Consider the following 22,336-nt stretch of genomic DNA (forward strand, 5'->3'; position numbering starts at 1 on the left):
TTGTCACATACGCCTTACAGCGAAATGCTTACTTACAAGCCCTTAACCAGCAATGCAGTTTTAAGAAAAAAATATATTTTTAAAATAAATAAAAGTAACAAATAATTAAAGAGCAGCAGTGAAATAACAATAGCCAGACTATATACAGGGTGTACCGGTACAGAGTCAATACAGGGTGTACCGGTACAGAGTCAATGTGGAGGCTATATACAGGGTGTACCGGTACAGAGTCAATGTGGAGGCTATATACAGGGTGTACCGGTACAGAGTCAATGTGGAGGCTATATACAGGGTGTACCGGTACAGAGTCAATGTGGAGGCTATATACAGGGGATACCGGTACAGAGTCAATGTGGAGGCTATATACAGGGGATACCGGTACAGAGTCAATGTGGAGGCTATATACAGGGTGTACCGGTACAGAGTCAATGTGGAGGCTATATACAGGGGATACCGGTACAGAGTCAATGTGGAGGCTATATACAGGGGATACCGGTACAGAGTCAATGTGGAGGCTATATACAGGGGATACCGGTACAGAGTCAATGTGGAGGCTATATACAGGGGATACCGGTACAGAGTCAATGGGAGGGGGCACCGGTTAGTCGAGGTAAATGAGGTAATATGTACATTGATGTAGAGTTATTAAAGTGACTATGCATAGATAATAACAGAGAGTAGCAGCAGTGTAAAATATTTGATTAGATGTTCAGGAGTCTTATGCCTCGGGGGTAGAAGCTGTTTAGAAGCCTCTTGGACCTAGACTTGGCGCTCCGGTACCGCTTGCCGTGCGGTAGCAGAAATAACAGTCTATGACTAGGGTGGCTGGAGTCTTTGACAATTTTAGGACCTTCCTCTGATACCGCCTGGTGTAGAAGTCCTGGATGGCAGGAAGCTTGGCCCCAGTATGTGTGAAAGTATGTGTGTGTATATGTGCATTGCATGTATAGGTGTGTGTGATATGTGTGTATGTTTACCATTTAAGCCAAGCACCCGCACTCACACTGACAATGGGCCAGAGGTAGGCTGGTGGCCCTGTAATTGGCCCTGTAAAGATACTGAATCAGATAAGGAGCCATGCGATTGGCTGCTGATAGCTGGTGATAAGGCTGCTGGGTAAACTGGAACAGTCCTTTTCATCAGCCTCTCTCCTGCCGAACCAGGGAAATTGTATTTACACACATTCAAACCTCAACGTAAAGCCTTCCCACTCGGCACAATCTGGTTGAGTCAATGATGTTTCCATGTCATTTCAACTAAATGACTTTGACATGACTTTGAATTGCCGTCTGTGCCCAGTGGGTTACGGGCTAGCAACCTTACATGAAACCCAACTAAATGGCATTTCACAAATGATTATTTTCCATGCGAGTGCTAATGTCCTTTTGTGCTGTTGGTTTTTCATGAAATGGTGAGTCAACATCACTTGTTTATGGAACTACATGTTCTATGGAAACGAATTGGCAATGGAAAATTGCTTGTTCATCCTCTCGGGGGAACAACTGGTACGTACACCTGTTATTGTACCTGTGAAATCCCTCACGTGTTGATACCTGTTGTGAATGTTCTCCTGATGCTCTCCTCTCTCCCTCCCTGCAGCTCCAGCGTCTGAAGCGCTCCCTCTCCTTTAAGTTGCTGACGTGTTGATACCTGTTGTGAATGTTCCCCTGATGCTCTCCTCTCTCCCTCCCTGCAGCTCCAGCGTCTGAAGCGCTCCCTCTCCTTTAAGTTCCTGACGTGTTGATACCTGTTGTGAATGTTCTCCTGATGCTCTCCTCTCTCCCTCCCTGCAGCTCCAGCGTCTGAAGCGCTCCCTCTCCTTTAAGTTCCTGACGTGTTGATACCTGTTGTGAATGTTCTCCTGATGCTCTCCTCTCTCCCTCCCTGCAGCTCCAGCGTCTGAAGCGCTCCCTCTCCTTTAAGTTCCTGACGTGTTGATACCTGTTGTGAATGTTCTCCTGATGCTCTCCTCTCTCCCTCCCTGCAGCTCCAGCGTCTGAAGCGCTCCCTCTCCTTTAAGACCCTGATGCGCAGTAAGAGCGTGGAGAACTTCTTCCAGAGGTCCTACAGTGACGCCCGTCTCCCCCCAGACTTCATCACCGACCCGCCACCCCCCTCCCCGCCCCCTGGCTCTCCCCTCGCCAGTGAATGCTCACCCTCCCGCTCTCCGTCACTCAGCCCCAACCCCTCCCTCTGCTCCCACTCCCCGTCTCTAAGCCCCTCCCCCTCGCTCTCTTCCAAGGCCCCGCCCCCAACCCGCCCACTGACGCAGGTGAACCACTGCTTCCAGGAGCACATTTTCCGCAAGCCCACCCACTGCCAGCTCTGCAAGCACCTGATCGTGGGTAAGGTGCCTACTTTACTCCCAGGCCTCTCGACACTGCCAGCCTGCTTAGGCCTCAGTGTCTATGTAGGATTAGTTGCGTCATTCAGCCATTTCTCCTGGTTACTTGATCTTGTATTTCTAGCTGGTCATTGTCCTTACTTTATTAGGTCACAGCCACTATCCATTATACTAGAATCCACTTGACTATTAAGTGAACAGACTTCAAAGGCAGCACCTGACTAGGTAGCTAATGACTGGAATAATTAGTTTAAATTACTCACGTAATTTCATTCCTATTCAATAGCAATAACAATGTAATATTGATAACAGTGAAGCAAACATTAGGTGGATTATAATTGGAATTTATGCAGGAGAATAGCAGAGGTACCACAGGAATGGTATTACACTCCGCTCTTGTGTGTATTTCAGACATAAAGCATACAGTATGATTGGAATGAGAAGCTGAGGGCAAGTCTAGTTTGCGTGTTCACGTGCCCTTGATTTGATATGCTGCTGCGTGTGTAGAGGTTTAACATTCTCATACTCTTTTCCTCTTTGCTAAATATACTTCCTGTCACCATGATTGATTGCAGAAGCTATTTTATTCCTCTTTGTTTTTGCTTGTGTTTGCTTACGTCATAATTTTTTCTTCAACGCACCAGCTGATCCAGCTGTCCTGTAGCCTGCCTCATTGCTCCCAGTCTCTTCTCTTTCTCTCCCATTCTCTCTCTCCCAGTCTCTCTGTCTCTCCTCTTTCTCCCCTAGTCTCTCCTCTCTCTCCCAGTCTCTCTCTCTCCTCTTTCTCCCCTAGTCTCTCCTCTCTCTCTCCCAGTCTCTCTGTCTCTCCTCTCTCATACATAGTCTCTCCTCTTTCTCCCCTAGTCTCTCCTCTCTCTCCCAGTCTCTCTGTCTCTCCTCTCTCATAGTCTCTCCTCTCTCTCTCCCAGTCTCTCTGTCTCTCCTCTCTCCCAGTCTCTCCTCTCTCTCCTCTCTCTCCCAGTCTCTCCTCTCTCTCCTCTCTCTCCCAGTCTCTCCTCTGTCTCTCCTCCTTCTCCCAGTCTCTCCTCTCTCTCCTCTCTCTCCCAGTCTCTCCTCTGTCTCTCCTCTCTCTCCCAGTCTCTCCTCTCTCTCCCAGTCTCTCCTCTGTCTCTCCTCTCTCTCCCAGTCTCTCCTCTCTGTCTCTCCTCTCTATCTCCCAGTCTCTCCTCTCTGTCTCTCCTCTCTATCTCCCAGTCTCTCCTCTCTCTTCCAGTCTCTCCTCTCTCTCCCAGTCTCTCCTCTGTCTCTCCCAGTCTCTCCTCTCTCTCCCAGTCTCTCCTCTCTCTCCCCTCTCTCCCAGTCTCTCCTTTCTCTCCCAGTCTCTCCTCTCTCTTCCAGTCTCTCCTCTCTCTTCCAGTCTCTCCTCTCTCTCCAGTCTCTCCTCTCTCTCACAGTCTCTCTTATCTCTCTCCCAGTCTCTCCTCTCTCTTCCAGTCTCTCCTCTCTCTTCCAGTCTCTCCTCTCTCTCCCAGTCTCTCCTCTCTCTTCCAGTCTCTCCTCTCTCTTCCAGTCTCTCCTCTCTCTTCCAGTCTCTCCTCTCTCTCCCAGTCTCTCCTATCTCTGTCTCTCCTCTCTCTCCCAGTCTGTCCTCTATCTTCCAGTCTCTCCTCTCTCTCCCCGTCTCGCCTCTCTCTTCCAGTCTCTCCTCTCTCTTCCAGTCTCTCCTCTATATTCCAGTCTCTCCTCTCTTCCAGTCTGTCCGCTATCTTCCAGTCTTTCCTCTCTCTCCCTGTCTCTCTTCTCTCGTCTAGTCTCTCCTCTCTCTCCCAGTCTCTCCTCTATCTTCCAGTCTCTCCCCTCTCTCTCCCAGTCTCTCCTCTCTCTCTCCCAGTCTCTCCTCTCTCTTCCAGTCTCTCCTCTCTCTCATAGTCTCTCCGCTCTCTTCCAGTCTCTCCTCTCTCTCCCAGTCTCTCCTCTGTCTCTCCTCTGTCTCCTCTCTCTTCCAGTCTCTCCTCTGTCTCTCCCAGTCTCTCCTCTCTCTCCCAGTCTCTCCTCTCTCTCCCCTCTCTCCCAGTCTCTCCTTTCTCTCCCAGTCTCTCCTCTCTCTTCCAGTCTCTCCTCTCTCTTCCAGTCTCTCCTCTCTCTCCAGTCTCTCCTCTCTCTCACAGTCTCTCTTCTCTCTCTCCCAGTCTCTCCTATCTCTTCCAGTCTCTCCTCTCTCTTCCAGTCTCTCCTCTCTATCTCCCAGTCTCTCCTCTCTCTTCCAGTCTCTCCTCTCTCTCCCAGTCTCTCCTCTGTCTCTCCCAGTCTCTCCTCTCTCTCCCCTCTCTCCCAGTCTCTCCTTTCTCTCCCAGTCTCTCCTCTCTCTTCCAGTCTCTCCTCTCTCTTCCAGTCTCTCCTCTCTCTTCCAGTCTCTCCTCTCTCTTCCAGTCTCTCCTCTCTCTCCCAGTCTCTCCTCTCTCTTCCAGTCTCTCCTCTCTCTCCCAGTCTGTCCTCTCTCTCCCAGTCTGTCCTATCTCTTCCAGTCTCTCCTTTCTCTCCCAGTCTGTCCGGTCTCTCCCAGTCTCTCCTCTCTCTTCCAGTTTCTCCTCTCTCTCACAGTCTCTCCCCTCTCTCCTCTCTCTCCCAGTCTCTCCTCTCTCTCTCCCAGTCTCTCCTCTCTCTCCTAGTCTCTCCGCTCTCTTCCAGTCTCTCCTCTCTCTCCCAGTCTCTCCTCTGTCTCTCCTCTCCCTCTCCCAGTCTCAACTCTCTCTTCCAGTATCTCCTCTCTTCCAGTCTCTCCTCTCTCTCCCAGTCTCTCATATCGCTGTCTCTCCTCTCTCTGTCTCCTCTCTCTCCCAGTCTGTTATCTCTCTCTTCCAGTCTCTCCTCTCTCTGTCTCTCCCAGTCTCTCCTCTCTCTCTCCCAGTCTCTCTGTGTCTCTTATCAGTCTCTCTCTCTCTCTCTCTCTCTCTCTCTCTCTGTCTGTCTGTCTCTCCTCTCTCTGTGTCTCTTATCAGTCTCTGCTCTCCCAGTCTCTCCTCTCTCTGTGTCTCTTATCAGTATCTCCTCTCTCTCTCTCTCTCTCTCTCTCTCTCTCTCTCTCTCTCCTCTCTCTGTGTCTCTTATCAGTCTCTCTTCTCCCAGCCTCTCCTCTCTCTGTGTCTCTTATCAGTCTCTCCTCTCTCTCTCTGTCTCTCCTCTCTCTCTCCCAGTCTGTTCTCTCTCTCCTCCAGTCTCTCCTATCTCTGTTTTTCCTCTCTCTCCTCTCTCTGTCTCCTCTATCTGTCTCTCCTCTCTCTTTGTCTGTCCTCTCTCTCTTCCAGTCTCTCCTCTCTCCCAGTCTGTCCTCTGTCTCTCCCAGTCGCTTATCTCTCTGTCTCTCCTCTCTCTTCCAGTCTCTCCTCTCTCTCTCCCAGTCTGCTCTCTATCTCTTTCAGTCTCTCCTATCTCTGTTTCTCCTCTCTCTATCTCATCTCCCATTCTCTTCTCTCCCAGTCTCTCCTTTCTCTGTCTCTCCTTTCTCTGTCTCTCCTCTCTCTCTCTCTCAGTCTGTCCTGTCTCTCTCCCAGTCTCTCCTCTCTCTGTGTCTCTTATCAGTCTCTCATCTCTCTCTCTATGTCTCTCCTCTCTCTCTCCTCTCTCTGTCTCTCCTCTATCTGTCTCTCCTCTCTTTTGTCTGTCCTCTTTCTCTTCCAGTCTCTCCTCTCTCCCAGTCTGTCCTCTGTCTCTCCCAGTCTCTTATCTCTCTTCCAGTTTCTCCTCTCTCTCTCCCAGTCTGCTCTCTATCTCTTCCAGTCTCTCCTCTCTATGTCTCTCCTCTATCTGTCTCTACTCTCTCTCTGTCTGTCCTCTCTCTCTCACAGTCTCTCCTCTCCAGTCTCTGCTCTCTCTGCGTCTCCTCTCTCTGTGTCTCTTCTCTCTCCCAGTCTGTTTTCTCTCTCTTCCAGTCTCTCCTCTCTCTCCCAGTCTGTTCTCTCTCCTCTCCCAGTCTCTCCTCTCTCTGTCTCTCATCTCTCTTATCAGTCTCTCCTCTCTCTGTCTCTCCCAGTCTCTCCTCTCTCTCTCCCAGTATCTCCTCTCTCTCTCCCAGTCTCTCCTCTCACTGTCTCTCATCTCTCTCTCCCAGTCTCTCCTCTCTCTCCCAGTCTCTCCTCTCTCTGTGTCTCTTATCAGTCTCTCCTCTCTCTCTCTCTGTCTCTCCTCTCTCTCTCCTCTCTCTGTCCCTCCTCTCTCTCTCCCAGTCTCTCCTCTCCTCTCCCTCTCCCAGTCTCTCCTCTCTCTTCCAGTATCTCCTCTCTCTTCCAGTATCTCCTCTCTTCCAGTCTCTCCTCTCTCTCCCAGTCTCTCCTATCTCTGTCTCTCCTCTCTCGCCCAGTCTGTCCTCTCTCTCCCAGTCTGTCCTATCTCTTCCAGTCTCTCCTCTCTCTCCCAGTCTGTCCGCTCTCTCCCAGTCTCTCCTCTCTCTTCCAGTCTCTCCTCTCTCTCCCAGTCTCTCCCCTCTCTCCTCTCTCTCCCAGTCTCTCCTCTCTCTCTCCCAGTCTCTCCTCTTTCTCCTAGTCTCTCCGCTCTCTTCCAGTCTCTCCTCTCTCTCCCAGTCTCTCCTCTGTCTCTCCTCTCCCTCTCCCAGTCTCAACTCTCTCTTCCAGTATCTCCTCTCTTCCAGTCTCTCCTCTCTCTCCCAGTCTCTCTCTCCCAGTCTCTCCTAGTCTCTGCTCTCTGCCTCCCAGTCTCTCCTTTCTCTCCCACTCTCCTCCCCTCCCAGTTTGTAACAGAACTGAGCTTGAGCAAATAGAAGATTCAGTTCAGTTCATGTATTGTTTGGTTAGTGTTTCCACATCTTTGTTATGGATTGGTAATCATGGGGCTCTAGACTAAATCCTTCTAAACATTATTTTTGGCACCAGTGAATAAGTAAACCTTGAACTGGAAATAAATTGTTTGGATGACTCAAAACAATGCAGCTGAATGACATAGGGATTGTCTTCTCACTCTCCAACATAGAAAAGAAAAACGCAAAACAAATTATATCTTAGAAAAAGGACAAAGAACATTTTTCCACTCTAACTAGGCTTGTTCCTAAGACAATGCTTGATGATAATTGGTGTGACTAAAAACCAAATAGAACCCAAATGCCTCCAGCTGGTTGTCAGTCTCTCTATGTTTTGAGAGGGACCGTTGATAATGCACTGCTTAGTTCAGCAGGCAGTGCAGCACAATAGAAGTAGGGCAGTGCTTGATCAACCCTCTCTGGATGACTGAGATGAGATTTACATCAAACAGGAACCTGCTTTGATCACATGCCAACCTTATTTATTACTACATTCTGTCTCTCTCTTCCTCTCTCTCAACCCCCCCTCTCTCACCCCCCTCTCTCAACCTCCCCCTCTCTCTTTTCTCTCTCTCTCTCTAACCACTCCTCACTCTCCCCCTCTCCCTCTCTCTCTCTCAATTCAATTCAATTCAAGGGGCTTTATTGGCATGGGAAACATCTGTTAACATTGCCAAAGCAAGTGAAGTAGATAATATGCAAAATTGAAATAAACAATCAAAATGAACAGTAAACATTACACCCACAGACGTTCCAAAAGAATGAAGACGTTCCAAATGTCATATTATGTATATATACACAGTGTTGTAACAATGTACAAATGGTTAAAGTACAAAAGGGAAAATAAATAAACATAAATATGGGTTGTATTTACAAAGGTGTTTGTTCTTCACTGGTTGCCCTTTTCTTGTGGCAACAGGTCACAAATCCTGCTGCCGTGATGGCACACTGTGGTATTTCACTCAGTAGATATGGGAGTTTATCAAAATCGGGTATGTTTTCGAATTCTTTGTGGGTCTGTGTAATCTGAGGGAAATATGTGTCTCTAATATGGTCATACATTTGGCAGGAGGTTAGGAAGTGCAGCTCAATTTCCACCTCATTTTGTGGGTCAGTGTGCACATAGCCTGTCTTCTCTTGAGAGCCAGGTCTGCCTACGGCAGCCTTTCTCGATAGGAAAACTATGCTCACTGAGTCTGTTAGGGTGTGCAGGGTGAATACGTGGTCTGTCGTACGATCATTTGGTAAAAAGCCTATTTGACATTTGCTCAGTACATTGTTTTCACTGAGGAAATGTACGAGTCTGTTGTTAATTATAATGCAGAGGATTTTACCAAGGTTGCTGTTGACGCATATCCCACGGTAGTTATTGGGGTCAAACTTGTCTCCACTTTGGGGAAAATGCCAGAGCTAAGGATGATGTTAAAGAGTTTTAGTATGGCCAATTGGAATTTGTTATCTGTATATTTTATCATTTCATTGAGGATACCATCAACACCACAGGCCTTTTTTGGGTTGGAGGGTTTTTATTTTGTCCTGTAGTGAATTAAAGGTAATTGGAGAATAAAGTGGGTTCTGGTAGTCTTTAATAGTTGATTCTAAGATTTGTATTTGATCATGTATATGTTTTTGTTCTTTGTTCTTTGTTATAGAGCCAAAAAGATTGGAGAAGTGGTTTACCCATACATCTCCATTTTGGATAGATAGTTCTTCGTGTTGCTGTTTGTTTAATGTTTTCCAATTTTCCCAGAAGTGGTTAGAGTCTATGGATTCTTCAATTACATTGAGCTGATTTCTGATGTGCTGTTCCTTTTTTTTCCATAGTGTATTTCTGTATTGTTTTAGTGATTCACCATAGTGAAGGCGTAGACTCAGGTTTTCCGGGTCTCTATGTTTTTGGTTGGACAGGTTTCTCAATTTCTTTCTTAGGATTTATCATTCTTCATCAACCCTTTTGTCATTGTTGTTCATTTTCTTCGGTTTTCTGTTTGACATTTTTAGATTTGATAGGGAAGCTGAGAGGTCAAATTTACTGTTTAGATTTTCTACTGCCAAGTTTACACCTTCACTATTACAGTGGAACATTTTGTCCAGGAAGTTGTCTAAAAGGGATTGAATTTGTTGTTGCCTAATTGTTTTTTTGGTAGGTTTCCACACTACATTCCTTCCATCTATAGCATTTCTTAATATTACTGAGTTCCTTTGGCTCTGATGCCTCATGATTGAGTATTGCTCTTTTCAAGTAGACTGTGATTTTGCTGTGATCTGATAGGGGAGTCAGTGGGCTGACTGTGAACGCTCTGAGAGACTCTGGGTTGAGGTCAGTGATAAAGTAGTCTACAGTACTACTGCCAAGAGATGAGCTATAGCTGTACCTACCATAGGAGTCCCCTCGAAGCCTACCATTGACTATGTACATACACAGCGTGTGACAGAGCTGCAGGAGTTGTGACCCGTTTTTGTTAGTTATGTTGTCATAGTTGTGCCTAGGGGCTCATATGTGGGAGGGAATGCTGTCACCTCCAGGCAGGTGTTTGTCCCCCTGTGTGCTGAGGATGTCAGGTTCTTGTCCGGTTCTGGCATTTAGGTCGCCACAGACTAGTACATGTCTCTGGGCCTGGAAATGATTGATTTTCCCCTCCAGGATGGAGAAGCTGTCTCCATTAAAGCATGGGGATTCTAGTGGGGGGATATAGGTAGCACACAGGAGGACATTCTTCTCTGTTAAGATCATTTGCTTTTGAATTTCTAGCCAAATGTAAAATGTTCCTGTTTTGATTAATTTAATGGACTGAGTTAGGTCTGCTCTATACCAAATTAGCATACCCCCAGAGTCCCTTCCCTGTTTCACACCTGGTAGTTTGGTGGATGGGACTACCAGCTCTCTGTAACCTAGAGGGCAACCAGTGGGTCCGTCTCCTCTATACCAGGTTTCTTGTAGGATGACAATGTCTGTATTTCTGATTTCTTTGATGAAGTCCAGGTTCCTGCTCTTTAGGCCAAATGCCTCAGGCCTTGGATATTCCAGGATGAGGCCTTGGATATTCCAGGATGAGATAGTGAAGGCTTTGTGTTCCATAAAGTGTCCAATGTTGTTGGTCATGCGGTTTGGCCTCAGGCCAGTAAGTGTGAGCAGAGCCTGTTGAGCATCTGGTACATGCCATTGCCTTGGGCTAGTGTAAGAGTGGGGGTTGGGCCTGTTTGCCTGCTCACTGCCTGGGTGTATGTGTGACTTCCATGTTGAGGCCCTCTTTGTGGGGATGGGGTGGGCAGGAGGGGCATAAGTCTGATCTGAGGGGGCCTAAATGGGGTGTGGGCATGGTTGACTTGGGGGGGTGTTGATTGGTTGGGTTGGGGGTGTGGATGAGGTCTGGATGTAGGTCCTCTCAGCATGGGTCCTCTATGTGTAAGGGGGGGGGGGGGGGGGGTCCCGCAGGTCTGGGAGAGTGTCTCGCTGGTCTGGGCGGGGTGTCTATTGATCTGTTGCTCCTGTGTGAAGTGTTGGGGCTGCGTTTTAGAGTGATGTCCTTTAGGGTCCGGGTCATAAAGGCTGTTCAAGTCCAGGGTGGAGTGGTGGGCCGGGTAAACATTTGGTTTTGAGGCACAGTCACGGGAAATACTTGCGTTTTCCCGCTGTATGGTATCAGGGTGGAAATCTTTTCGTGGTAGCAGGGTGGATGTAACCACTTGTGCATTGGGGAAAGTAGAATAAGCTTTTTCAATTACTCCTTTGTGTGCTGTGGCCACCCTTTCCTGCTGTGCTCTCAGGTCATTTGTGCCTGTGTGTATTATTATGTAACTATGTGAACATAGTTGGCCCTCAGACAGAAGGTCTAGGGCGCGCTGGGTGTTTGGACACCAGAGTTTAGGCACACTGTGTTTGGGAAAACGTTTTTTTTCCCTTGTATATATTTACCATTTGAGTCCATAAGGAGTACAACCTGTGTCTTGTGTATGTCCTCAGTGGGTGTGGGGGGGTTATCAGGAGCGCTATCAGGGTGGCTGTCAGAGGGGGTGAGATCCCCTGGGCTTGGGGTTCTTAATTTGTCTGTCCCGCTGTGATGTCGACGTGGTCAGGGTCTGTCTGGGGTGGACTGTTCTGCTGTGGTGTCGAGACTTTTGTCGGGAACTGAGGTGGGCTGTTCTGCTGGCTTCTCTGCGGGGGTGGCCATCGCTCTAGTAGGTTGTTCTCTGTCACACGCCACCCCCCTCACCCTCTCCTCCAGCAGTCTGATCCTCTCCTCTAGTGCTCTGTTCTGCTCCTCTTTCTCCTGTTGTATTTGTCTCACCACAGTCCAGAGTGCAGATATGTCTCGCTCCACCTCCAGCTCTCCGGGTCTGGTTAAGCGGGTGTTGTTGTGCTGGACTGTTGTCTGGGTCTGTGCTGATTGGAGTGTAATCACCTGCTGTTCCAGCTCCACCTGCCTTACCTCCAGCTGGGTGAATTTATCCTTCATTTCATTGAGGGAGTAGTACTTACTCTGTGCTGGGAGGTAGACTTTTCGCTTGGGGTGGCTCATCTGTGGGGTTATATAATGAAGAGGTCTGGTCTGGAGGTTTCTTTCTCAAGGGAGAGCTTCTCCCGCTGAGCTAATTCTTGAAGGTGAAAGTCCAGCTGAAACTGTTTGGCGTTGCCCTGGAACCAATACTGTTGCATACTTATAGAGATTTATATTAGCTGACTCAGAGTCCTCGTTGTCTAGTATCCTGAGTTTCCACCCCTCGGTAACATCCCCCCCCCCCCCACCTTAACAGAGGGGTAGTGTGCTAATATAGCACTGTGCCATGCCAGGGGATGGTTTGTGTGGAAGATAAGGTTGCTGATGTTCCCATTTTTATAATAGTCAGCAAAAAGTGTCTCTTGATTTTCCATAAGTAGCTTCATTTTGTGCTATTTTCGTGTCTTAACATTCTTTACATACACAGGGTAGTGTATTTTAATTACCTCTGAACAGCGGGAGGCAGCTTCTAAGGCCTCTCCATTTGGTTGGAGTCGACTGTGTGACTCTCCTGCCATTGTTGGGCTAAAGGGCTTTGACACCTCTCACTTGACACGTCAGTGCTAATTGAAGTTGTATCAAGCTTGGTAGCCTTAATTTAGCATTCAGTCCTCATAAAGTAATGTATTTTTCTTCTTGGCTTTTGGAAATAAAATATAGCTTCAGACTAAACATTACTCACTCAGTTCCAGGTTGGATGGTGTTTTCAGGTTTTGGTTGTTTTCCAGAGAATTTGCTGTCCTGCTTTGGAATAATAATCTTCGGTAGTTGTAAGCCTCCCAGGTGATTCCAAAATCAGGTTGTAGGTTTTGAGTTTTGATTTGGAATGAAGGTTATGTTGTAGAGGGTAGCATCCTGTATATGTTCCTGACAAAAACATGTTTATCTATCTTTTTTTTAAGAACATGCTGAAAAATACAGGAGCTCATCTGCTCATGACCTCTTCTCTGTCTCTCTCTCTCTCTCTCTCTCTCTCTCTCTCTCTCTGTAGGTAACTCTAAACAGGGTCTTCGGTGTAAAACCTGTAAGATGGGTGCTCACCTGTGGTGCACCTCAGAGTTGTCCCAGCAGCCCTGCAATGGAAAGGTATGTCCCCTGTCCTGGTCTACAGATCTGGACACACACACACACACACACACACACACACACACACACACACACACACACACCACACACACTCCCCCTGCAACCCCTGCAGTACTGGCCCCAAGGCTGAATCAGTGCTTCTCAAGGTCCTGTCCATGTATGCAGTAAAAGCTGCTAACAGTATGGGCACACATATGGAATGGGCAGTGAGTATGCAGCAGTGTTTGTAGGTGTGTGTGTGTGTGTATGCATTTGTGTACAGCTGTGTGTGCATAGATACTGCTGATGCTGTTGAAACCGGTCCGTTAATCAGTGGTCAGAGTGGTCCCTCTAGTAGAAGACAGAAGCTCCCCTGTCTGAATTCTCCCTGTCTGAATATTCCCTATCTGTTTCAAACCACACATGATCCTTCTTGATCCCTTCAAGGATGCCAGATAGAAGTCATTGGTATGCAGGGGAAGTCAGGTCCCTGAACAACGTTGTTTGAAATTCACTGAGGAACTCAGGAGCTGTTGGATGTAGAAGAAAAATACTGTACTGAGTAGTTGAGAGGGAGTGTGTGATGGAGAGAGATATATGGATAGATAGATAGATAGATAGATAGATAGATAGATACATAGATACATAGATACAAAGATACAAAGATACATAGATACATAGATACATAGATAGATAGATACGCCAGAATATCTTTGGAAGTAACAAAGGAACACCATTCATCCCTGTTACTCTGCCCCTGCCTTATAACAGTGCTGATAGCTCATCTCAATGTCAGCACACAGGGAAATCAACATCTCCATTGAAACAGTCCCCGTGCCTAATTCAGTGTGAAATTGTTTGTGTGTTCTGTGTGCAGTTGGGAACGTGTAAGTAGGCTGCGTGCTTGTGTGAGTGCTTCAATATGTGTGTGTGAGTGGGCGTGCGTGTGCCCGCGCATGGTTGCGCGTGTCGAGACCCCGGCAGCAGGTTTAATTGATTTACAATTAAGCCAGAGAAAACACAGTGATTTTAGCAATATTACTTCTCGCAGGATACTCATGTATTGACTTTTGGCAACTGTTGGTCAGACTGTTGCTGCTAAGTCCGCCCTATCTCGTCCTCTCTCTCTACTTCAATTACTGTAATGTAATTCTATAAATTAGCTGAATAAAAACTCTGAACTACAGGCTATAAAAATGAATGAATGTAAACAGAAAATCCATATTATTCTCCCTCCTCTGTGTGTGTTAGTCTGGGGTCGGGGCCTTCAAGCGGAACTTCAGCTCTCCCATGCTGGTTAACGAACAGCTGGCTGTCGTCAAGGAGGTGCAGCCCACCCAAGGTGAGCATGCCCAGTAAAGAAAATGTGTGTGTGTGTGTGGATTTGTGTATCGGCATCCATGTGTGGGGTGTCGTGCATGAAGACGTGTGTATTCTGCACGTGTCTATCTGCATGTGTGTGTCGTATCCTAGCCCTGAGAGGAAGTGGACGTGATTAAAGTCCTTCACCCTATAGAATAGATCCTTATGAATAAGGGCCAGCTCTCATTCCACCTGCTGTCCTTTCCTTCTTCCCTGTTTCCTTCCTCCTTCCGTCCATCAGTGTTCCGTTAACCTGCCCCCTCCCTCCCACCACCATAACCCCAGGTCTGTCACTTTGACGTTGGGGCTTGTGTTCCAAAATGGGACCCTGTCCCCTTGGCACTATAAAGGGAATAGGGTGCTGTTTGGGACTTACCTTGGGTCTGAGCCAGGGCAGGCTAGGATTATCACCTGTCATTACACACATCAGGTAGTACAGAACAGCCCACCTCGCTGCCATTACAGTGACTGTTGAGCAGGGAAATGACTGGTTTAAATTGATGGAGCTCTACCTGGAATAGAGAACCAGTCCCAACCGATTCTCACTCTGACCGAAACTGAAAAAACATCAACTCAATACAGCCTCTACCACTAATGCTTGACTTTCATCTCACAGAGCACTGAAACGACAATGTACTTCCTGAAAATACAATGTGCAAACTTGTAAAGAGCCTTGGACTTCACTGGTGCCCTCTGTCAGATCAGCAGGTCACTGTCTGTCTGGGACTGTCATTACACCTATATTTAGAGCTCTGGGCTGGGCCTCCCTTATAACGTCAGTTATGATGGCAGTTCCCAATCTCTGATGCTGCTTGTCTGTGTGTGTGTTCCTGTAAAGGTTTAAATATATGTATGTGTTTTCAGGGGCAGGCCGGGGGCGTGGGGTGGACCCTATTTACGCAGCCCTGCGCTATGGGACGTCCCTGGCACAGATGAGCCGCTCCAGTTTTGGGAGCGTGTCCGAGTCGCCCACGCACAGCCAGGTATGACGTCACCACCTGCACCATGGGGACACGCAGCCTGTTAATTAGTGGCTCTATAGAGGGGGCCTTCACCTTCATGTGACCCTGTACCCAATCTCCATCACCTGCATGTGAGCCTATTTCTCTTGTCCTGTTGTGTTTCTAGCAAAACCAACAAATCTCCCTCACTTCAACTAGCGTTCTTAGCTACAGTATATCTGGATGACTCAGAGCCTGAGAATCTGTTCCTGGTAAAATAAGGGTTTTGACGTAGAAAACTACAGAAACACATTTAGTGTCTCGATGTGTCCCGAGTTTGTCCTCTCTCACTCTGTTCCATCTTTTTTGTCTTAAATCCCACTTTTTCCATTTTGTTCTCTGTTTCTCAGGGTGAAGGAGGAGAGGAGGGGGAGCAGAGGCAGTACAGCATGGAGGAGGAGATGCCACAGGAGACAGGGGGTAAGAACACGTGTGTGTGTGTGTGTCTCTTCGCGTGTGTGTGCCCTCGTGTATTTATGTGTGTGTGTGTCTTGAGTATGTACATCCTTGCTTGCTGTCTGACCTGATCGTTCAGGCTGAGTGACGCATCTCCTTGTCTGTCAGATCTGCCTCCGTGTGAAAACGAGAAGGCTGAACCTGAGGGTGGGGACAGCGAGCAGCTCCAGGAGCCTGTAGAGGAAACCAGTGTGAAGGTACACACACACACAGTCCTCTTCCTGCTAACTGACCTTATGTTCAGAGACACTATATTTAACTAAAACGTTTTTCCGTCTGTATTCTGTGTCCATCCAGGTTCCCAGGCGTATTGAGGTTCACTCCATCCACACGTATGTAGCGCTCTTCAAGTTCCTGCCTCAGGAGCACAACGACCTCGGACTAGAGTGAGTGATTGAATGGGGTCTGTTTGTGTGGGTTTGTGTGTCCGTCCCGGTATTCTACAGCATCTGTCATTTCTTCCAGATTAAAACATCCTTGCCATCTGTAGAAGGGACAATGTGAAGGAACCATTAAGGAGGTGCAGCCTGCTGATGATAAAACACAGCGACAATTACCGCCCACACATACACACTGTCCGCTTTGGGGTGGGGTGGGGTGGGGGCTGAATGATAAAGACACTGAAAATGAATTAGAGATGAAAGGATGAGGAGAAATATGGAGGGTCTAGATGGAGAGAACAGCTTGAAACAGACATGAGCACAGAGAGGGAGGAAAAAACGCAGGCGGGGGAAGGGAGAGACAAAACAGATGCAAAGAATGCCAGCAGAACAGGGAGAGGGTAGACGGGTGTGAGAGGAAGAGGAGGAGGAAGGAAGGACAGGGATGAGGGAGGAAAGATAGAAGAGTATAAAGGTCAGGATGTGTGTTAGGGAGAGAAGAGGGCTGTGGATGCAGGTAATAAAGAGGTACATCGCCATGGGGATGGTTCACAGCCATCTGGTGTCTCACAGGTCTGTGTGTGTGTGTGTGTGTGTGTGTGTGTGTGTGTGTGTGTGTGTGTGTGTGTGTGTGTGTGTGTGTGTGTGTGTGTGTGTGTGTGTGTGTGTGTGTGTGTGTGTGTGTGTGTGTGTGTGTGTGTGAGAGTGAGCTAGAGAGAGAGAGAGAGTGTGACAGGCCAGGACGATCAAATAGGGCAGCAGGGAGAGCAGAGCAGACACCCAAGGGACTTCATAGAGAGAACTTGTGTAATGGGGACAGTACAGTAGCTCTGTGTATACAGTACAGTAGCTCTGTGTATACAGGACAGTACAGTAGCTCTGTGTATACAGTACAGTAGCTCTGTGTATGTAGGACAGCCCAGTAGCTCTGTGTATACAGGACAGTACAGTAGCTCTGTGTATACAGTACAGTAGCTGTGTGTATGTAGGACAGCCCAGTAGCTCTGTGTATACAGGACAGTACAGTAGCTGTGTGTATACAGGACAGTACAGTACACTAGCTCTGTGTATAGGACAGTGGATACTGCGTAATCTGTGTACATGAGTCTGATTCATGTTTATGTGTTTGTGAGGGGTGTGTGCTTGTGCATAGGGCTGTGATGGTCATGGTATTTTGGATGATGGTAACTGGCCAGCCAAATGACCGCGGTCAACGCAATAACTGTTCAAATAGCCCGGGGAAAAAAATATGTCCACATTTTCTCCTTTCCTCTGCTCCTGACTGCATGTGCTGCCATAGAAATATCATTAATAGAATGGGCATCCTCATTCAAGTCCATGGGGTGGCGTAATGGGTGGAAGTAAAAGCAGGAAGTGCTTCGACATGTGCTGTGATTAGTTGATTCAAGTCAACTGACATTACAAAAAAATACATTGCATCGCATGAGCCACATCAGTCAACATCATTTGAATGAACATTCTACATTACCATGGAGGTTATTGCATCACAATATCAAACAGCCATTGCAAGGGAAAGGGGGCGTTGCCTAGGCTACTGAAGGCTCGTTTGCTACAACACCTTGCTTGTTTCAGCAAAGTTTCATTGCGTTGTTTAGAGTCCGTGTTACCACAGATGTGGACTCAACCACACGAGTGCTCGGCCGTCCCGTCCTTCAGTCAGACGTTCCAAAAATAATAATCATCACAATAATGTTTTTTCTTTAAACGGTTAAGACGGGTCTTCATAGCACCAATCAGTGGCAAGCACGGCGTCGGACAAACAGTGACTCTGTCTCGCTCTTTCTCCCTCTCAAACACACACAATTTACACATACAGAATAACTCATAGACCACCAACGGTTATACAGTTGTTGTGCCAGCTCTATGTCGTGCATGCATGTCTGCGTGTGTTTATTTTTTTTGGGGGGGGGGGGGGGGTCTGTGAGTTATTCTGTATGAGTAAATTGTGTGTGTGCGTCCAGTCCGGGCGTGCGAGAACGTTTGAGAGGGAGAAAGAGCGAGACAGAGTCACTGTTTGTCCGACGCCATGCTTGCCACTGATTGGTGCTATTACGTCAGTTACACATGCAATGATTGTTGCTATTTTAAACATCATTATTGTGTGTAGTCACCTGTTCCTTACCTACATGTTATTCATTTAGCAGACGCTCTTATCCACAGCAATTAGGGTTAAGTGCCTTGATCAAGGGCACATCAACTGATTTTTCACCTAGTCGGCTCGGGGAATTGAACCAACGACCTTTCGGTTTATGGACCGATACTCTTAACTGCTAGGATACCAGCCACCACCTCTGAGTCATGGGAGGGGAGTTCATCCCAAGTGAACAGTAGCATGCTGTGTACAAAGAAGCACCACACAGAGTTTGAAATCATGAACACACTCTCCCTGTGTGAGTCTCTTCTCTTTTTTCAATGCTGGCTTTAATGTACTCCCCCCCCCCCCTGCTTTTTCTCTCCCCTCCTCCCCCCCCGCCCCCATCCCTTATCTTCCTCTCTGTCTTTCTTTCTCTCTCACAGGCCTGGTGATCGGGTGCTGGTCACTGATGATTCTAATGAAGAGTGGTGGAAGGTGGGCAATTAATGATCTACATCACTGTAAATGTGTGTGTGTGCGTGTGCGTGCGTGCGTGCGTGCCTTAGTTAGGCATGTGAGTATGAACTGTATCACCTGCCATATTGTTGGCCTCTCCTAAACATCCAGACAGTCAGAAATAGAAACATAATTTCCTCTGAAAATCGCTTTAAGAGGGAAACATAATGAATTTAACTAGCGTTGCGACCTGAAAGAGCTTTTTACTGAGTCGGTAATGAGCTTCAGTCACTCTCAATGTTCTGGATATGGTTGCGTTCAGTCTCTGGCAGAGAGGAGTGAGGCTCCGTATTAACCCTTCCGTGCCTGTCACTCAGCATAGAGCACCGGTACAGAAACACATGCACAGGTCTCTATTTTATGGGATAGTTTACAAAACACTGAAAATCATACACACCCAGACAAAGTAAATGAGAACATAATTGTGAACACCCAACTCTGTGGATACAGAACTGAATGTATTTGAATGTATGTCATATTTACTATTTACTCTACGTGTCATCTGTATGACAGGGAAAGAGTGGAGACAAGGTGGGCTTCTTCCCTGCTAACTTCGTTCAGAGGGTGCGCCCAGGGGAGAGGGTGTGGAGGGTCACCCAGCCTGTCCCTGCCAGCCGAGGGATGGGACACATGCCAGTGAAGGAGGATCAGGTGAGACACTCATTTTCTCTCGTCTTTCTTCCTTTGCCCTGTAGTCTTCCTTTGCCCTGTAGTTGTGCCAAACCATCTATTTATTGTCTGCTTCCACTGCCTTTCTATTTGAACCTTCCTAATACACCCTTGTTTCTTTTTGCCTTCTTACCTCTCTTTCTCTCTCTCTGTCTCTCCCTCTCTGTCTCTTTCTCTGTCTCTCTCTCTCTCCCATCTCTTTCTCTGTCTCTCTCTCCCCTCTCTCTCTCTCTCTCTCTCTCTCTCTCTGTCTCTCCCTCCCTCTTTCTGTCTCTCTCTCCCCTATCTCTCTCTGTCTCTCTCTCTCTCTCCCTCTGTCTCTCTCTCCCCTCTCTCTCTCTGTCTCTCTCTCTATGTCTCTCTCTCTCTGTCTCTCTCTGTCTCTCCCTCTGTCTGTCTCTCTCTCTCCCCTCTCTCTCTCTGTCTCTCTCTCTGTCTGTCTCTCTCTGTCTCTCCCTCTGTCTGTCTCTCTCTCTCCCCTCTCTTTCTCTGTCTCTCTCTCTCTCCCCTCTGTCTCTCCGCTCTCTGTCTCTCCCTCTCTGTCTCCCTCTCTGTCTCTCCCTCTCTGTCTCTCCCTCTCTGTCTCTCCCTCTCTGTCTCTCTCTCTGTCTCTCCCTCTCTGTCTCTCTCTCTCTCTCTCTCTCTCTCTCCCATCTCTTTCTCTGTCTCTTTCTCCCCTCTCTCTCTGTCTCTCTGTCTCTCTCTCTCTCCCCTATCTCTCTCTGTCTCTCTCTCTGTCTCTCTCTCTCTCTCTCTCCCTCTGTCTGTCTCTCTCTCCCCTCTCTCTCTCTGTCTCTCTCTCTCTGTCTCTCTCTCTCTGTCTCTCTCTGTCTCTCCCTCTGTCTGTCTCTCTCTCTCCCCTCTCTTTCTCTGTCTCTCCCTCTCTGTCTCCCTCTCTGTCTCTCCCTCTCTGTCTCCCTCTCTGTCTCTCCCTCTCTGTCTCTCCCTCTCTGTCTCTCCCTCTCTGTCAGATCTGTGTGGGGAAGAGTGAGGACAATGAGGGTTTCCTGAAGCTGAGCAGTGGGAAGAAGAGAGGACTGGTCCCTGCTGAATCCATTGAGGAGATCTAACCTCTGTCTCAACACCAGCCCCCAGTCTCTCTCTGTCCAGCACCCGGTAACCTCCTTCACACACCCCTTTAAGGCCTGAGGAGGACCAGCCAGTCCGGAGGTCCTCCAACACCACCATCATGAGGCCCACCTCCCTACTAAACTGAGTGGGGAGCGTTGACAGTTCAGCTTGTGAATTCCTGGTGATGTGGAGGATGCCCCAGCCTTGTCCTTGCTGACCTTGTCTCCTCCACCCCAATGTAGCTGACAACCCAGACATGAAAGGGTTGGTTTCCCTTCCACAGTGGGTTGGCCTAGGTGTTGTGGAGGACTATCTAAGCCCCCAATGCCCCATGTTTTCCTGCTGTAATGTAACTTTGTGTATTAGTGAACTGGGTTTATCTGTAGTCCAGACCACAGGGGTACGAGTTTTAGGACTGAAGGACTGGCTGCTGTGGACTCCAGTAACTTCCCTCAGGATGGAAGGAACTTTGAGACTATTTTCTGTCTGGTGAGTCTGGTCTCTCTGTGTGTGATTTGACCAGTTCTTTTTCACTGTCCTCTGTGGCTGGATATCATGAGGCTGAAGAATGCAGGATTAAGGCCGTCGCATAATATCCAGTCGAAAGGTGGCGCTCCGTTTCGCGCATATATAATGACTAAAACGTGTGCTGTTTCTGTCGGTTTTGGTGTTTGGCAGGGTTTTTTTTGTCTGTTCGCTCAAACAACATTTTGTATTGGGGCAAGTTGAAGTTCGGTAGCCGACGTCTACGCCCTTTCGCCTGTAATTGGTCAACTGTAGTGTTTTCAAATGAAGGTCTTCAAGGGCGTATGAGAGCACAGTCGTGCACGCACACCTAGCCGAGTTCTGCTAGGCGCAAACAGAACCTAGTATTAGTATACGTTACCGTAGTCAGGTACTTAGTCAGGAGTTCCTGTTCCTGTTCCTGGACACTGCATGGAAGAAAACATTTGTTCTTTCTCTGATGAACTAGAACAAGCGTCACACTCCTGATGACATCATCACAGGTGGACGCCTACTATGATCATAGTAATTAATTTACGAGTTGACCGTGAAGGAGATAATTGCATGCTGAAGGATGTACTTGTTTGAATGCCCGGTGTCAGTGAGATGTTCAGGAGACTGGTGATGGTTGTAGGTGTAGGTGCTTGCATTTTCTCTCATCCTTTCGTTTGGTCCACCTTCTCTCTCTCTCTCTTTCTTTCTCTCTTTCACTATCTCTCTTTCTCTCGTCTCTCTCTCCTTCCATCTTTCTCAGCTATACATTGGTCCCTTGGCTGGGATTTGACATCATCTTGATTTAGACTGGCACAAAACTTAACTGCTCTGCAAGGACGGATGGGCGGGCAGGCGGGCGACACTGGGCAGAGTACACCCTGGTCAGACCAGACAGCCAGCAGAGGACAGGACAAACTGGGTTTATTTCGACACACTCTCTCTCAGATCCTGACTCACCGGCTGACTCACTAACGTTCGACCTCGCACTTGACAGGTTCCAGAAGGTCATGGATGTAAGCCCCGTCATTCTATTGTACAGCTGGTGAATCAATCAAACGCTTCAGAAAATCTGTTTTTCTATGTCCTATTTATGAAAAATACAAGCGATTCAATTAGATTTGGGCGGTGAATACTTACATAAATAATTCAATGTTTTTTTGTTCTGAATAGCCTGGACTGTATAAAACATCTATGAATAGAGCCATTGATAAAAAAAGAAACAAATGGAGCAACAACACCATTTTTTTTAACTGCTCTAAATCAGTTTCTATTTTCTGGCCAATTTAGCAGACTGGCACTGAGGAGCCGTGGAAGACTTGGGAAGTGTGTTTGTGTCTTTTGGCTCGTCTGTTTGGTCCACCGCTGGTAAACAACCAACAGCCAAGAGCCAGTCGGCTGGAAAACCACATGAACAGACCTTGTAAGTGTGACAACCGGACATGGTCCCGCTGGTCTGAGGGACAGGGAGCGAGGGATATGGAGGGACGTGGAGAGAAGTAGACAAAAGGGGTTGACCCAGGTGTAGAACCATCATAAATCAATGTGTCTGTATGCAAGTTTCTTTGTCTATGGATGACCAATTCAACATTGATCAAATGTCAGTCTCTCG

General features: G+C 47.7%; 1 protein-coding gene across 1 annotated transcript; it reads left to right on the forward strand.

Moving 5' to 3' along the window:
• Nucleotides 1-1,699: 1,699 nt before the first annotated feature.
• LOC110538173 (SH3 and cysteine-rich domain-containing protein 2) lies at nucleotides 1,700-21,950 on the forward strand. The gene is made up of 10 exons (XM_036938230.1): nucleotides 1,700-2,345; nucleotides 12,606-12,700; nucleotides 13,931-14,021; nucleotides 14,906-15,024; nucleotides 15,393-15,462; nucleotides 15,607-15,695; nucleotides 15,796-15,884; nucleotides 18,417-18,468; nucleotides 19,003-19,140; nucleotides 20,130-21,950. Exons 1-10 carry the CDS (start codon nucleotides 2,027-2,029, stop codon nucleotides 20,226-20,228), a joined length of 1,161 nt encoding a protein of 386 aa, XP_036794125.1. The 5' UTR covers nucleotides 1,700-2,026; the 3' UTR covers nucleotides 20,229-21,950.
• Nucleotides 21,951-22,336: the final 386 nt, after the last annotated feature.

Source organism: Oncorhynchus mykiss, chromosome 12 (genome assembly GCF_013265735.2).
Source record: "Oncorhynchus mykiss isolate Arlee chromosome 12, USDA_OmykA_1.1, whole genome shotgun sequence".
In the NCBI taxonomy this organism is placed as follows: domain Eukaryota; kingdom Metazoa; phylum Chordata; class Actinopteri; order Salmoniformes; family Salmonidae; genus Oncorhynchus; species Oncorhynchus mykiss.

What these genes read in the sequence shown, in the direction of transcription:
- LOC110538173 (XM_036938230.1), top strand. Translation starts at nt 2,027, where the DNA reads ATGCGCAGTAAGAGCGTGGAGAACTTCTTCCAGAGGTCCTACAGTGAC. An exon ending in AGCAGCCCTGCAATGGAAAG is followed by an intron (nt 12,701 to 13,930) that starts GTATGTCCCCTG and finishes TGTGTGTGTTAG; the next exon opens with TCTGGGGTCGGGGCCTTCAA. An exon ending in CACAACGACCTCGGACTAGA is followed by an intron (nt 15,885 to 18,416) that starts GTGAGTGATTGA and finishes TCTCTCTCACAG; the next exon opens with GCCTGGTGATCGGGTGCTGG.